We start from the raw sequence: 16,504 nt of genomic DNA on the forward strand, positions 1-16,504 counted from the left end.
TTGCTGCCCATTCCTTCGGCGTGGAAGCTATGCTGGCATTCGTGGCATTGGGTTTGTCAAGAACGATGTGCCGGCGAACTGTGACTACAATTTGAGTCCCGCGCGTTTTGGCGGTATGATGACTCCCAGGGATCTATGAATGTAGACAATGACCTTCTGCATACATGGGAATTAACCCATTACGCTATTGCGTCATACCCTCAAGGCGGAGCTTGAATGTCCCTTCCAATTTTTTATTTTCAGTTGCAATGACCATACACTATTTTGAAAGAAAAGAAATGGGGCAACAATATTTGCCTGTTTATTTTTTTCTTAAATGTTTTTCTTACTGAACAACATTTGATTTATATTTGAAGCCATTTTCAACATTTGCACGTCCCTAATTAAGGGGGTATGCTACCCGGAAAAACTTTCCTTAATTTTTGTCACAGCTCAGTTAAACTTGCACCATTTAAAGAGTTTGAGCTCTTCTTCTCAAATCAGCCTTTAGTTTTTTGATAGCTCATTTGGTTCATTGCTTGCACACATACAATGCTAAAAGCAATGCATGTTTGTGCACACTTTGGTGATTACAGGAAGCACAACAGAACACTAAAAATTTGCTTATATTGCCCCCAATGAACAGTAGAATTCAATAAAGCATAAAAATACAGTGTTCCATTACTGTTTTCTTCTATAAAAAATTTCGAATGTGAAGTTTGTTTTACCATTCTCAACAGAAAAACTTTTGAAATTATCTTACTGAATCTGTTTGGTAAAAGCTTTGAAAGTAGTTTTTTTGAATTCAGGACATGCTAAAGCATAACCAATTCAATTTTCATTGTTATTGGACTGCAAAAAGTGCTCAAAGTTTAGTGCACAAACTCTAAAAATGGGACAAAATGAGAAACAGAGAAAAACGCGTTTGAAAGTTAAAAAACATGCTTACTAGTGTACTAGTCAGTCAATATTAATGAAATTTGCACAGAATGCCAGCAAGGATGTCTCAGTAGAGGGCACAAAGCTAGAAGGCACCAGCCCCATATGTCGACCCCTCGCAGGCCGACTCCTCCAGACGGGCCTTCTTTGTTGTGTTGCGGCGATGGGCCCTAGCCTCTGCAGTCGCATTTGTTAACATGCTTGAAATACGCCTCTTGTACACCTCGTTGTTTAGAGAAAGCAGTGCTTTTGATGGGAGAATGACAAGCTCCTGTAGCACCTCCTCGAAGCCTGTGTGCCCTTTGTTGAACCAAAGGACAGCAATTGCTGTCGCTGTTTCAACCACAGTTTGTGACGCGAATTGCGTCTTGGGGCACAGCAGCCAGATTTTGCTGTTGAGCGACTCGGCTGCATTTTGTGTTTGTCCTTTCACACAGCTCTGCGGCAGCTTCTCATCAGTCAATCTCTTATAGATCGGCAGCACAGCCTTGCCTTGGGAAACACTCAGGATGGGAGTGTGGACTGGTGCTGGCTGACCCAAAGCTAGTGCCCGCTTGTGCTTGCACCAAGATATCTCTCCGTCTGGGCAAAATTTGTGGCTGCTAGCACCACCCCTTGAGCAGGAATGGAAGTAGGATGCCCAGACAGCACAGAACATATCCCTTACATTTCCTCTGTTACTGGCGATATCAACTTGGGAATAGCCTTGCAACTTGGCAATTGTTCCATCTTTTAGCTTCTCTCCTCTTGGGAACGTTGCCTTCCGGATCGCAGTGCCAAGTCTGTTTGCGACGTGATTTGTGCAGTCTTCTTTTTGCACAGGAATGCTCCCGTAGATTTCCAACTCTGTCACGGCAGCATAGGCTTTGCTTTCCCCATCCGACAGGAACGTTGTATACTGCAGAGGTGTGGCATACAGGTCTGTCCTCTTCCAGATTCTTAGGGCAACCTCGCATGTGCCGACCAGGTTGTGTTTTTCTCATGCACAGGTATGTGAAAGGCCTTCCAGATTTGTTCTTCATCCTCCAGTGCCTTGTGCCTGCTACAGCTAAGGCAGTAGTTGGAGAGAACTTCAAAGTCTAGGCACAGCCCTGTCAGAAGAGAGATAGCTGTGCCCACACCATTGTGGCTTTTGTGGCCTCTCTTCTGCCACATTCCGTTGAACATGACTGCGACGTTCGTGGATGCTGCCTCGCCTGCAGTTGGCTGTCTGGCTTGTTGAAGGTTTTCGGCGGCAGAATGCACTTTTTTGCCAATAGCAGTAAAAACCTTGTGGTGCACCGGTTTCGCAAAACACATAATCGCACAAAACCGCAAAAGCTGTTCATGTCCGACGCCGATAGCGCGCGCAGCAACCACAGATTTCACGTTCACGGCGAAGGTATCCCATGCACTGCCGCGGGCGGACGCCGCGCTACCTGGCATTGCATAATTAAATGCTCGAGTGCGTTTCAGTGAACCGTCTTGGTACTGCTACTCGAGGTTCAACAGACCTCTGCGATGACAAAACGCCTGATGTAAGGCGCCCTAGGGCTGATATGCTTTCGACCACCAGCGCGCTTATAGGTCGGCGCTCTCGCGAGCTTGCTGCCGCCTACATGGTGTTGCATAATTAAATGCTCGAGTTCGCTTCAACGAATCGTCTTGATACTGCCTAGCTGGCGTTGCCACACAACTCTCTAGAGTGCAAGCATGCCGAGCATTTAGGTACATCATATTTTTTATAATTACTGTAAATTTGTTCAGTGATGTTTTCTTTGTGAAGTTATAACTGATGATAAAGTGTCATTTTGTGTTTATTGTCAACTTTAGGCCTCTATAAAGTTGCTAAGCTCCTGCACGTTTATGCAAGTCGTTCTCGCTAAATCAGGATTTCTCGTAAAATAGTTGTTGGAGCTAGGCGTTTTATGTGAAATATGAGCTTTGTAAAATTTGACCTCGAGTATCAGTATCAAGACGATTCGTTGAAGCGTACTTGAGCATTTAATTATGCAATGCCAACTAGGCAGCAGCAAGCTCGTGAGAGCGCCGAGCTAGCATGCAGCGCTGGAGATACGATGGGGCGCAGCGGGTCTCGAGCGGAGGGGTGTTGGAGAGGAGGACGGAAGGGAAGGAAGCGTCCCTGCTCACTGAAACGATGTAGAGGAGAAGAGGTGCTGTCAGCCGAAGGGGCGAGTGAAACGATGTAAAGGAGGGGAAAGAAGGGGAGGAGGGGCAATGTTGGGCGAGGAGACATATGCAACGCCAGGCAGGCCTCGCCCCGGACACCTCATCACTGCCGTTGCATGATTGAGATACGCGGCTCGAAGAATATGTTGAGGAAACTGGTTGTCGGACAGACGTCGTCTCGGCAGTAGAGTTCCAGGAACGATGCGAGTCCTTTCCGTTTTGCGGCTGATTCTCTGACAGGTCACATCATGCGCAGGCGGGCCGCTGACGAGCTCGTGCAACATGCCGATCTCACTGATAAATGAGCTTCCGCGCTCGTTTTCAAGCTTGTTATGGTCGTCGAACATCTTTATATTTTGCTCAGATGCACTTATGAAGTCATCGATGCTCCGCAAAAAGCTTGAAGGATCCAAATCGGGTGTATCGCCGTTGCCACAGTTAGGCCTAGCAGCAGACGAACCTCCCGTCACCGGAGTTCTCCGCTTGCGCTTGGAGCGTGTTCCTGTATACTGATGCCTCATCAGAAACCTTGCGCTAACGAAAATGTCGTTTCTCGGTCACATCCATGTCGGAGAAAGGAGAAAAACCCGGGCAGAAGCATTGGTTCACGTCTCGCTGCCAGCAGAAAGAAAAAATAGCGTCTGCGTCCGACTGCGCGTTGGAATGCTCGTAGCCAATGGAAGGGCTCCGATACCACGTGATTTAAAGGGCCAGTTGCGATGCTCGATTTAGCCCGGAAACGATCTTTTTGTTTCGTATCTTTATCAAAAGTGCGCCGCTGCCGAATTGCCCTCCGGTAGAAGAGGGCTGGGCCTACTTCTCCGCGAAAGTTCAAGAGCGGGCGACGCCGTGGAGCGAAGTGCTGCGGTCCCAAAATTCGGTCAAATTCGCACTTTCATCAGCCACCGCGAGTGCTTTAATTGCATTTTTTTACTAACTTCCCATTGGTTATCGGCGTTGATTTTTTTTAACATAATAGAAGAGGCTTGGAGGAATGCGAAACGCAAGAAAAAAACTTTTTTGAAGAAAAAAATCGCGGTTTTTTCAGCCGCGTCTCCCCTTAAAGCCATATATAAATGTTTTGTTCTGAGTGTAGCTATGTGATCTTTTTGCTGACTTCCTCTTTAGACTATTATTAGGGGTTGGACTTTTTAGTTTTTATTTTTTAAATTTTGGTACACTTTCTTGGTAGTTCTTCCATATGCAGTTTTAATTTTTTCCTCGGCGAATATTATTTTTTATGGGTGTTTTATCGTTTTTCATTTTTTATGTGTGACACGATGTGGTATTCCTGTGCTGTGAAAGGTAACTTAGTTGATCTTATATTGACTTCTTTGTCCACCTTTTGCATTGGGTTTTCCAGTAATTAATACCTTAATGGTTATTAATTACATGTAAAACACTTGTAGCAGCACTTAATTGCACAAGGAAATGCTGTCGCCAGTAAAAATTTAATGGAAAGTAAATGATAGAACCGTTCAACAAAAACACAAGTGGAAGTTGATTTCTGGCAGGTGGGTTGCCAAGTTACTGCTGGGTTGTTGAGCAAGGGCATGGAGAATCACATGGTCTACGTGTTGCCGACAGCGATGGAACTGCCGCCATGTTGTCACAGTAACTGGAACATGACTCATTGCACTTATCCATGGTCCGTGCAAAGGAAACACATGCTTAACCAAGTAACTGCGCTAAGCATGTGATGGTGGTACGCTAGCAGATGTTTGAGGATGAGGTGGAGTGTTCCAGCGTGTGGAGGAGTGTAAGGTAGTGGAGCAGTACTTCATAATGCACAACTGCACTACTTAATCGAACAGTACACAATCTCACCATGCCCCTGTCTTCTGCACTGTGTTTTTTTCCCCTTGACTGATTAACTCCTACTCAGTAGCCAGTTAGCTGTGGTGCACATATCAAGAAAACTAGCTGTTCTCAGTTAAACCTGAAATTTTAAAATTGAATTCAGCGTGCTTTTATTCTATTTCTCTTCCTTTTTTTGCCGTCTAAATAAAGTCCAACCCCTAGTTATGATTACTGCTGGTTTTCAGTATCCTACACAACAAAAGATGAATCTATAAACCAGTGCTCCATGACAAGGTTGTGCACTGGAACTTTGCTTTGTGGCTGCATTCTGTTGCATGCTGGAAGTTCTTGTGTATAATTGTGCATAAATGTTTTACGGGGGGCTTTACCTTTTGTTACTATTACTCCTCGTGACTGTTGCACTTTGTGCTGTTTTCCTCAATTATGTGGCTAAACCAGGAGTAATCTTCTCAAGTGTGTGACTTGCTAGGTTCATTCTACCTATTTTCTCTGCCACACTTGCTGAAGTCATGTGGGTCCCTGAAATCCCTTGATTATAAAAAATAATTTTCAAGTGCCTTGAGAGTGATAAAATTTCTGTGGGTCCTTGAATATCCTTGAATTTCTAGTGTACTATAGGGGGCAGCAGCAAACCATGCTTATGCCCATAAAATTTTGCTTTACATACAAATGCGCATGTTATGGAGAATTTCACGGGTAGTTTTAGAGCGGAGCATCGAATTCGTGCCACAGCGAATGAGCCCACCACCGAGCGATTCAACAGTGGGAATGGATGTACGCATGTGTATGTGTTTATACCTTATCTTAGGAATAGTTGCATGCTGTGGCATGATGTAGCCGATGATTTCTGGCAGTTCGTGAAACTGTTTAGAAAACATTCAGTTAGCAAAAACATCTCAAAGATGCTTTGTCATCATTGCTACTGCTCTTCTCTGAGCTACTTCAACTGCCATCCTAATTACTAACTGGGGCAAGAAGCATAGCTCTTTGATCTGACGACCCGCTTTCAGTCGTAATTTGTGCAAACTCCTGGGGTTATGCTGCAGTGTCTTAAACCACACTAAAAACAACAAACTTGGCCCAACCATTTTGGAGGTGGCAGCACTGAATCCTTGAAAGTTCCAGCAAAGTTCATATCTGCGTGGCGTATGATTACGGCAGTACGAAATGCGAGGTTTAATGTCCCATAGCTGCACGTGGGCTTCAAGAGATGCTGTAGTATTAGTAGAGGGCTCTGGATTACTAATGTTGAGCTCCTAGAGCTCTTTAATGTGCATTAACATTGCACAGGCATGAGCATTTTTACATTTCGCCCTCATCGAAATGGGTCTCCTGCGGCTGGGATTTGATCTCGTTTTCTGGCTGGTGATCATGAACTCCTGATGATAACCTCATCATTGAGAGAAATCTGGAGAGTTTTGTTAAACTGTTACTCATTCTAGCCACGGCAGGGAAGCAAGGAGTGGGGAGTCAGCATGATTTGGCAAGTTACCATGGACAGCTTGAAAGAAATTTCTAACCGCATCACTGTGGGTTGTGTGTGATGATGTGGACAGTGCTAGTATCTTTAGTCTTGAGGTCACAAAGGAAAAGAATATACACCTCTTTTTAAAAGGCAAAACACTTTTAATTGAAGATCTAAAGCGGTTTCAAAGAATAAAATTATGCTTTTCGGTTTTTTTATTCACATTACAACATAATATGCCTTTTACATGAATATAAAAGCACGACTGTTTTCGTCTGTTAGCTCTAATCGCAGGCAGTGCACTCTTCACAATCACGAGACAGGTGTCTGCTACCAATCACATCTAGCAGACGTCATTTGCTCGCTCATTTCCTCCCAGATGACTTCTTCACTCACATACAGTCGCCGACCGATTTTTCGGACTCGAAGGAACGCGAAAAATGGTCCGAACAATCGAACAGTCCGAAAACTCCTTGAAGTACAAAAAATCACTTTATTGAAATGAAATTGGCTTAAAAATGTCACTGATTTTATCTTGCGGAAAAATTTCTCTTGCTGGCGACAATTTGCGCCTGTATTTGCGCAAAAGTTGTGCTTTCACTGTACACGCTAGACAGCAAGGTCACCGCATTTAGTTGGAATGCTTCCCAAGCTTCTTTGACGGACCCGGCGGGCCCATGTGTTCCACAACCCGAGTGTGCACCACACTGCTCGTCAAACATACGCAAAGATGTAGCACTTTTCGTTCAAAGCGGCGGAACCGCCGGACGCAATTACAAAACGACAAACGGATGTAACTTCATGAAGACTGAGCGCCACACGGTCGACGCAGTCAGAGAAACCCAAGTGACGAAACGGCAAATGGCAACCATATGAGACCTGCTGCGGTGGCTCAGTGGTTAGGGCACTCGGCTTTTGATCCGGAGTACGTGGGTTGGAACCCGACCGCGGTGGCCGCATTTCGATGGAGGCGAAATGCAACAGCGCCGTGTGCTGTGCAACGTCAGTGCACGTTAATGATCCCCAGGTGGTCGAAATTATTCCAGAGCCCTCCATTATGCCACCTCTTTCTTCTTTTCTTCTCCCAGTCTCTCCTTTATCTTTTCCCACCGAGACATGAGATAGCTCCTGCACAAATTCCTTCCCCCAACAACTCAATTTTCAACGTATGGGACAAACGCTAAGTGCCCGCGACAGCGTCGGCGACAAAAGCAAGTTGACGGCGATGACAATCCGGCTGTTACCTTGGAAGTGTCGGAGATCGCAGGGGCCTCTACTGGCAACAGTTAGGTACCGAAAGTATATCAAGCCAATTCAACTGCAGCGTAAATCGATCTCAATCCAAGATGGCGCCAGGCGAAAAGCCGATAAGATGGCCGATCTTGGCCCGCAGGCGACTGAAATTAGTCCGAAAAATCGAACTTTCGGACTTTTGAAGCCCGAAATATCCGTCGCGAATATGTATACGCTTTTATGGGGTGCCTGACAGTGCCTCATTGAGGTCCGAAATACCCTACAAGTCCGAATTATTGGAGTCCGAATTACCCGTCGGCTACTGTAGTCTCAGAGGCCGCGCAATGTTGCTTTAGGGTTGTGAACTTTGTCAAAAGATGGCGCTCGCTGCCGTCTGCTTTGGGAAAGAGAAGACGAAATGGTTTGGCAGGAGGTTTTTGGCTCACGTGGCAGGCATCTTTAGAGGAGGCAATGCTTTAGCATGACAAGAATTCGAAAGGTGCACTTACTGTTTGTTGTGGTTGAACCAATCTTGAACTGGTTTGAACTTTTTTGTGTAAAATTATCTTCCTTGGTTGTGCATTGAACAAAACATTGTCTAGCAATGTGCAAATATTACGGAGGTGAACTCTTCAAAAAGACACGAAAAATAAAGGGAAACAAAATGGCTCTTCAGAACTCGTAGAAGTCTTTCATCCGCATTGAAAGTAAAGAAATGGCGCCTCTGCTTATATGTGAAATACAGTAATTCCTCGTTATAACGAAATCGCTTTACTTGAAATATTGCTTTATTCAAAATTTATTTCAGTCCTGACCCAAACGCATGCATTTTAAGTTGCATTACTCGGAGTGCATGAAGAGCTTGACCCGCTTAGAGTGAAGTGGCGAGCGGAAGCATCGCCGCCGCTCGGAGGTGGTGCCACTCTTTTGCAGATTCAGTGTCAAATTAATACTGCCGATGAATTAGTCTCATGCAGGCACAGAACAGGCCACAAAAGTATCAAACCCATAACCGCTGACCTGTCAAGTAACGGGTACCAAGTGAGTGCCGAGTGCCCCCAGCTGTTTCAGTGGAGTGAAGGGAAGCTGTCAAATTCCATGGTGCAGCGCACCCAAACCGCTAATCTCGGTCGTAATCGCATCTCTGGCGACGTTTTGCGATGCTAGAAAACCTCTTGGATGCCGAAAAGTGGCCAAAGAACTGCTGGCAGACTTGCGCCGTAGCATACAATGGGGTGCGCTCGATGAGCAAAGTTTTACCGCTCTATAGAGCACTTCTGTCACTGAAACGTGCCAAAAAGCACCAAAGAAGTGCCCTCCGATTATGGGCCCATTCACACTTGCGAGTCGCAGTGATTGTGCGACTGTTTTAGTCGAAAAGCGACAGCTGCAAACGGTCGCATTGGCAGAAAGCGACAGTCGCAGGCCAGTCGCTTGCTGCTGGATTTCAAGACCTCTTGATTTACCATCATTGCGACTGCGACCTGCAAACTGTTGAACCAATCAGCGAGCGAGCCGAGCTTTTGGCAATGATGCCAACCGCGGGCGCACCGGGCAACGAACTGAGCTGCCTTCTGGCAGCAATAGTCGTCACTAAGCCTAACCGTTTCATATTGGCCAAAGCAGACGAAATTCCCAAAAGCGTGCGAAAAACAGCATTCCCAAGAGTTTCGCTTCAAACGAGAAGGCGACCCGCAGGGGTCGCGCTTGAAAGTATGAACAGTGGTGTTGTCGAGCTGCTGCCTGGTCACATGCCTTTTGCCATGTTTGACGCAAGTAGCTACGTTAACAAAACGGGAAGACGAATTTGGGGAAGCCGGTCCAGAAATTTGCTCGCCGCTCTCCATAATTGGCCTGTATCGCAATAAAACATCGCCCCTAGCTTCGTTGCACTTATGACGGCTCAAATCGACCGATAATTTTCCGAAAGCAGGAAAAATCTGAGTGTTGCCAGCGGCGAGTCAGGCTGTCAACATAGCGAGTCAACGCAACCATGGTGCTTCCCCAGCGATTTTCTCGAGCCGGTCGTGCTCAATTCGTGCCATCTGACTAGACAAACGGTCTAAACGTGTGGTAGGGTCATTAACTTTTGTTCCTAGACATTTGTCAATGGCACGGACGTGACGCTGCGTGAACACCGACACTCGAACTGTAGAATTAGCACAGTTTCATCGACATAGGTGCGCCCAAAACCTCTCGCTTTGAAAACTTCAAAGCTGCACACCTAGGGAAAAAAATTTCCCAGTAATCAGGCAAAGTCCCTACTGCAAAACTGTTGTTTTCACGATCACGCTGCATCCGCACAATGAGCTCATTGTTTTTTGAGCACAACAAAACCTCAGACTTGAGCCACGGCATTTGCAGCGCTTTCCAGCGCGATACTCTTGTAGTCTTCCGTGACTCGCCCCCCCCCCCCCCCCCTTAAAAGCAGCCTCTGCCTTCGAAATGCCCCATTAAAGTGACCACTGCCTTTGCGATTCAAAATACCCCGAAGTTTGAATGCATGGGCGGCGACCATTACCTCGTGCAATGCTTGGTCAGATTAGAGCAGGGGTTTCACATGCCCTGGCAAGAACTTGAAACAGTCAAAGCTCATTGCCTATTTTGCACCTGAATAAAGTTTTCCTTTTGCTTCACTAAATAAATTGTATTTTGACTTCCTCGCAGTTGCGGCGCAATTAAAGCTCAACTGCTTTAACTTTTCTTGGGTGGTCGCTTCTATCAAATTACCGCTTATAACAAATTTTTTCACCGTCCTGGTGACTTCGTTATAACGAGGGATTACTGTAGATGGTTAAGACCTGAGCGAAAGTTTGATTTGGCTGCTTCAACTAAAATGTATTTCTTAAGTCTGGGTATTTTTGCAAACATGAAAAATTTTGCACCCGAAGTCCGACAGTTCTTGATGACCCTTCTGTGGCCTTCTTTCTCCTTGCTCTGTGCTGTGGGTGTCTGGGCCTTCAGAAACATGCAGCTGATGTGCATTGTAATGTTCAAGTCTAACGAGGTTATGTGCAAAGTAGGCTGTATATGTATAATTATATGAAGAGAAGGTGAGAATAGTGATTTTTCTGTGTTGATATGGCAGTGCTCAGCAAGTAATGCCCCTCATTTTGTTCTTGAGCTCCGTTTATTGAAATTTTATGACATTTTCCTTGTATTCAGAGCACAGATGATGCTCTTGTCGTTCTTTAATGTGGATTCACGAAACACCTCCTTCAATGGCCTCTAAAGGTGAAAATTGAATTTGCTAAGTAAGAACTGTACTGAGGATGGGGAATTTTAGTGAAGCCAAATTTTCCACTTGCCTCTTTTGTTGCTGGGCTGGTGTGAGGGCAGGCGTTGTGATTATCGCCTGAAATTGGTGATGAGGCCGGACACGCTGCAGGGTAACACTCCTTGGGTTATTGCAGGGTATTGATGTCGGTGTCCAATTGACTGTTTGATATTTAGGCAGTACACCCATAAAGATTTTACGGTGATGCTGCAGCTTGTCTGGGGTGGTGGCAGTGGCAGGGCATCCACACTGCTCCTGATCATGCAGACCTGTTTTGCCATTTCCACAAGCTTCAGTCCTCTGAACCCAGCGTCAAACAGTGTTCCTGTTGATCGCAAAGCTTCCATATACAGTACAACGACATTTGTGAGTGCAAGGTACAGTTTTCATTTCTGCTAATGGAAATTGAAATACTCCATGTTGTTTATAACACGCTTGAGACAACGCCATTTTCGTGGACTGGTATGGTGGCACCATCCATGTGACAAGCGTACAAATGTGTACATATGCACGGGAGGAATTTTTTGTTAGTTGGTGAGATTTTAGTGTATGTTATCTTTTTCTCGAAACAAGAAGAAAGATTTTCTGGGCACCTCTTCTAGTTGTCGAGCGCCAGTTTGCATCGCAACCAGCCAGGGAATGAAACGCCAAAAAGTCCTTGCGCTCTTCATTTTGGGTTTGCCTCGCCCTTTGCTTGGAAGCTGCCCTGCTCTCTAACGTGTGAAGCATCTCAGTTTTGACAGGTTATTTTGTAGGCAATCCCGAGCACCTTGCCTTTCTAACAGACCTTTTATGTATACCATTTGGCCTTTGAGCTTTTAGAGTGTTAGCTCTTATTAGTCGTTCAATTTCGCGCCCTTGTCGTCGGCAGCAGCACCTACCAGCTGCCTCGGCTGGCAGATGGCGAAGTGAAGAAAGTATGTTCTCCCTCTCCACGTTTAGGGGAGGTGGGGGGGAGGCGACGGGTGGCCTGGTGGCTTGGGTGTCTGCCTCGGCTGCTGGAAATGGTTGGTTCGGAACCTACCGCCGGACAAGGATGGGTACAAGCGTCCCCTAGCCCGGTGCCCAGCTTCTTTCTTTGCTGTCACATCAGAGCCAACACTGAAACATTTACGTTACACCTACCCTTTACTGGTACTCTTAAGATTAGTAATTCAGAAAGTATGGCATAGAAGTGACTAGACTAAATTCCTCAGCAAGCTTCTACGTGAAATGAATTTCAGCTATAATTGTTTAATCATACCCACCATCTGCAAACTTATAACCAATGCTTAAAGCCTCAGTAGGGTGGTTCGTGAAGAAACTTGCCAGGTTGGCGACACTGGAATCTGGGTGCAGGGCAAGAACTGTGCATACATTGTTTATGGAATGGATTGGAAGGCACTGTTGACATGTGACATGTTAAATGGTTGGCATGAGAGGGGGGAACGCCATGGGTGATATTGTGCCATGAAGCCCCAGTATGGTTGATTCTGAGGTTTATTTTGTGATTTTATGGTTGATTTTATGAACACAGTAGGTCTGTTAGATTTGGCTGTGCTCACTGTACCAGTTCCTTCGAGTTCTGTTTTGGTGCCATGCCATGGGTGTGGAGCTCTCATTTGCTGCTTCCAAAATGAATGGTTAGATGCAGACCTTGTCACCTGCTCGTCATTGCGTCGCCTCCAAATGGCAGCCTGTAGTATGCCACCCACATTAATGGCTGCGAACTGCATGAAGAAATTTCACACAGGGAATTGCAGTGAAGTGTTGCTGTCAACCAGCTCGAAGAAATCGTTTTCCTGATCAAAGCCATTCCTTGAATTACATATGCATGATTTATAAATACAGTTGAACCCCACTGTTATGTTCCTGATGCTGCACTTTCCGAGCTGCTACGTTAATTTCATGACCCGGTCCCATGCAAGCGCCCATACAAACTTAACTCTTATGTTACAAATGTGGCAGCATTCCTGCATGCTACGTCGCGAACATCACTTCACAATAGCGGTTCGCCCCATGCAGGCATTTTGACAGCCTATGTCCGAGCACGCGAAATGGCGGCAGGGCCAAAGCAAGACTCCATCGGTTCTTGGCCACCACCGTGTTCTGCGGCTTCCAGCGTGTTTCATCAGTGCTGAAGCTGAGCACACATGCGGGAGCAGGATGAATCTCGGTGCGCCTGTTGGTGCAGTTCCATCACTGTTGCGGTGCGAGCGCAAACCTAAAGGCATGAATATGTCGCGTTAAACGCTGCGTGGGCAGCACTGTATGCAGGGACTCCGGAACTTTTTTTTAGTGAAAGGGCGGGGGAGGGGGGGAGACTTCAAGCTTATTTTCTTTTATTTATTTAATGCTCATTTACATAATAAAATTTATATTTTTATTATTTTTATTTTTCAATATTCAAGGGTTGATGCAAACTGTCACGTTGTGGTGACAGTGCTCCAGCAGTCAAGAAGACAAAGAAAAGGTTTTCAAAAGAAATTCTGTAAGGGGCTGACTCGCGTCCACTAAGAACTGAATGACTCAGCGGCGGCGTTCATCAAAATAAATACCTGCAGTTCTTGGCCGTGCTAAATTTACAGCTGGCAAATAACCTCCTAGGTAAAGAACCAAAAGCAACTACAACACTGAAAAATATGGAAGCATTTGCACGTGGCCGCAGTCAATGGAGATAAGTCTTGTCGCATCTCTCATTACAAAACAAAATGTTAAAGCCGCGTGCTGGCGGTTTTGGGTGCAAATGAACAAACTGTGTAAAGATTCACGGCAATATAAAACAAATTGAAATGGGAAGAACTATGCACGAGGAGTTATCAATTGCATTAAAAAAGTTTGTGCATAGTTTTTTTTAAAATTCTGCTAACCATGATCATGTACATGGGTCAGACAGTCGGCTTCTGTTGGGACATGACTGGTGTAGGTTACTCATATACGAAATGCTTTACTTCTGGCTACGAAGCCAAGTAGCTCAGCCCCACTGTGATTTGCATTAAATGAGTCCTAGAACCGAAGTGTTTCAGTTGTCAGAAATCTGATCCACATGCAAGCAGTTGGAAACTGGAGGAGAGGAGGGGGGTGCTGCCCCCTGTGGAAAAATGTTGGGGTCGCCCCCCTTGCCCCCACTGTTCCTGGGTCCCTGACTGTATAAGATGCAGTTGTCTGCAATTGCTCCAAGGTATGCTTCTGTCATCCTCATTTGCCTTGTCACCTGCAGCTTAAAAATGCAATTTCTGTGTTCCAGTAGATGAATATCGTGTGGGGTAAAGCGGCTGCCGTGAAAACAGTGCAGAAGCACGCACTCGGGCCCAGACTTCGCCTGCTATGTGCGCCCGCCCTCTTCGCTGCTGCTTCTTTTCCACCCACAGCTGCTCAAGCAGATGGAGAGCTATTGCTCGGCGTTTAGAACTTTCTGCGTATGAGAATGGTCACGAGAGCCACAAAACCTTTCAAATTGCAGAAAAGCGTGTTGCTCTTAATCGAAGTAAAACAAAAACAAGAAAACTACCAAAAACAATGTTTTTTTTTTCATGCTTGCTTCCGGGTACTATTTCCCTGCTGGTACCCCCCTTTTTTTTTCCGCAGTCTCATGATTAACATTGGGATTCTGCTATATATGCGGGGCTCGACTTGAGTGCTCAGGTTCATAATCCTTACACCATGGAGAGCTAATAGTACCATGTTTCCAACCCGCACATGCACGGCGCTGTCTTGTTGCGCTTCAGCTGCACTTCAGCTGCACTTCCACTTTGGAACAGGCACATGCTGCACTGTACAAACAAATACTAAAGTGCAGCACTCCATGGTCTGATGCAGCCAAATCGAACAGGTTTAGTGGCATGAGTGCTCAAACACATGAGTACTCATCAAGGGCTCAGGCATACTTCCTGTCATATGTTCCTGCAAATGAGTGGACTTTTGCTTGCTTTGTCTATTTATTGCCCCCCCCCCTTCTCTTTTAATTACCTGAAATAAACTTGGTAGCAGCCTCCTTTACAGGGGAAAAAAAAGACTGCTTTCAAGTGCCACTGTATTTCTTCTTTATCTTTCTCCAGGCGTCCTGTTTCGCCCAAGCTGGTTGCCATGAGTCCTGAACAGCTAAAAAATGTGCGTGTCATTTCCACCATATTATATTCACTGATGTATCTTTGAGGAGTCCTGCCCATTTGCAGTATATTTAATAGGCTTTTATCCTTTATGTTTGTGACAGAGTTTGCCATGGTGCAGTCTCTCATAAGTAGCCAGAAGTGTACTTCCCGCCAACTATTTGCCACCCCTGTCACCGTGAGAGGTTCATTGGCCACGATTTAAGCAGTCTGTTGTGGAGAAAAATGCAGTGGTGCCATCTAGTAGCACAAAAATGTTGTTTCATATACATAGACCTTTCCCCATAATGACAGCATTTTGGTGCGGCTGCAGCAAGCCAGTCTCACTGTTGTGTAACCAGAATTGTTGTGCAACAGTTTTTGAAATTATTTGTTTGGTTAGCGCAATAAGTTCATGCGTATTGTATAAAAAATGGCTTTTCATGAAATTTATTACCTCCTGCAGCTTAACAGTGCTTCAGTGTTGCTCCATGTTTCAGTCATGAAGTGCAATACCTATTCTTTTTTTTTTAATGTTGTTTCGATTGACTGGCTAGTTAAAAATTTCTATAAGGCTTTATAGTGGCAGCTGCTGTAGAGATTTTGGAGGGGAAGGGTGGATCAGCAGCTGGCCATGGTCACACTCAAGTACATAAATATGGCCGCATTTAACGTTTTGAGGAGGATATTAGGAGAGTTAAGGCACGCTAACCATGAGGAGGTTATCAGGAAAGGAAAATTACAGTAACCATCACACAAAATATAAACCACATTTTGAGAAACTTTTTTTAAATGCATCTCTCAAAAGTATTTTTCAGGGCAGAGCTGCCACTGTCATGTGTCACACACTTTGGGTGATCATGTGTAGAGATGTGCAGATGTTTGAAAATTTTGAATAGTGAATCGAATATCTTCCTGTTTAATCCAGCAAACGAATCAACTAGTGTATGTTCAATATATATTTGAAACAAATAGAGTGTGCTCTCAATTTTTCGCATACTGTTCGACTAGTTGTCACGAAGTTCGAATAAGGCCCATCATATTTTTTTTTCTACTACTGTTCCAAAAACGTGTCCCAGGCTGGTGCCGCATACTATACTGCTGCAATTGTTATGCTCAAGATGTGTCCAGTGCCACGACTCGGCTCATTTGTGTGGCGGTGTTTGTAACGTAGAAACATGGCCTCTAAGATTGGAAGACGTATTTTTTAGGCAGATTCAGCAAAACGTGCCAGATGCTTGATCTCGGAGGCTGCAGCCATACCTCGGCAAAATCTTGAATGCTCACTCGGGGTCACTCAAAAAAGTTTGGTCACTCCTACGGGCTCATTGAAACTCACAGATGCCCAGGCTCACTTGAACTCATGATCTCAAACTCGTGTAGGCCCACAACTCACTCGAGCTCAGACTCAAGACTAATCCGGTGGGAACCAGTCTTTGCGACTCACAGTTCACTTGAACTCACGGCTTATCTGGCCTCGCTCACTGATTTCTACTCACGGCTCGTTTGGACTCTCACCCATCTTGACTCACGACTCATTTGGGCTCACTCATT

The 16,504-nt window shown here is 45.4% G+C and overlaps 2 protein-coding genes across 4 annotated transcripts in view; one reads left to right on the forward strand and one right to left on the reverse strand.

The window, feature by feature from the left end:
- The window catches only part of LOC144114953 (uncharacterized), an 81,378-nt gene that overhangs the window by 44,848 nt on the left and 20,026 nt on the right, over positions 1-16,504 (forward strand). For all 3 annotated transcript variants that reach the window (XM_077649016.1, XM_077649019.1, XM_077649017.1), the window contains exon 6: positions 14,921-14,972. In XM_077649016.1, coding sequence (XP_077505142.1) covers positions 14,921-14,972 — 52 coding nt within the window. The remainder of the gene's footprint in view (positions 1-14,920; positions 14,973-16,504) is intronic.
- Positions 731-4,642, reverse strand: LOC144116435 (uncharacterized). The gene is made up of 2 exons (XM_077651175.1): positions 4,619-4,642; positions 731-1,867 (listed from the first exon to the last, which is right to left on the reverse strand). The coding sequence occupies exons 1-2, from the start codon at positions 4,640-4,642 to the stop codon at positions 1,004-1,006; spliced, it is 888 nt and encodes a 295-aa protein (XP_077507301.1). The 3' UTR covers positions 731-1,003.

Source organism: Amblyomma americanum, chromosome 1 (genome assembly GCF_052857255.1).
Source record: "Amblyomma americanum isolate KBUSLIRL-KWMA chromosome 1, ASM5285725v1, whole genome shotgun sequence".
Lineage (NCBI taxonomy): Eukaryota > Metazoa > Arthropoda > Arachnida > Ixodida > Ixodidae > Amblyomma > Amblyomma americanum.

Excerpts from the sequence above, each read along its gene's own strand:
- LOC144116435 (XM_077651175.1), bottom strand. The coding sequence starts at position 4,642 with ATGCCCTTGCTCAACAACCCAGCA. Across the intron at positions 1,868-4,618 it reads CCTTGCTCAACAACCCAGCA|GTTGCCCTAAGAATCTGGAA; the intron begins GTAACTTGGCAA and ends GGCACATGCGAG.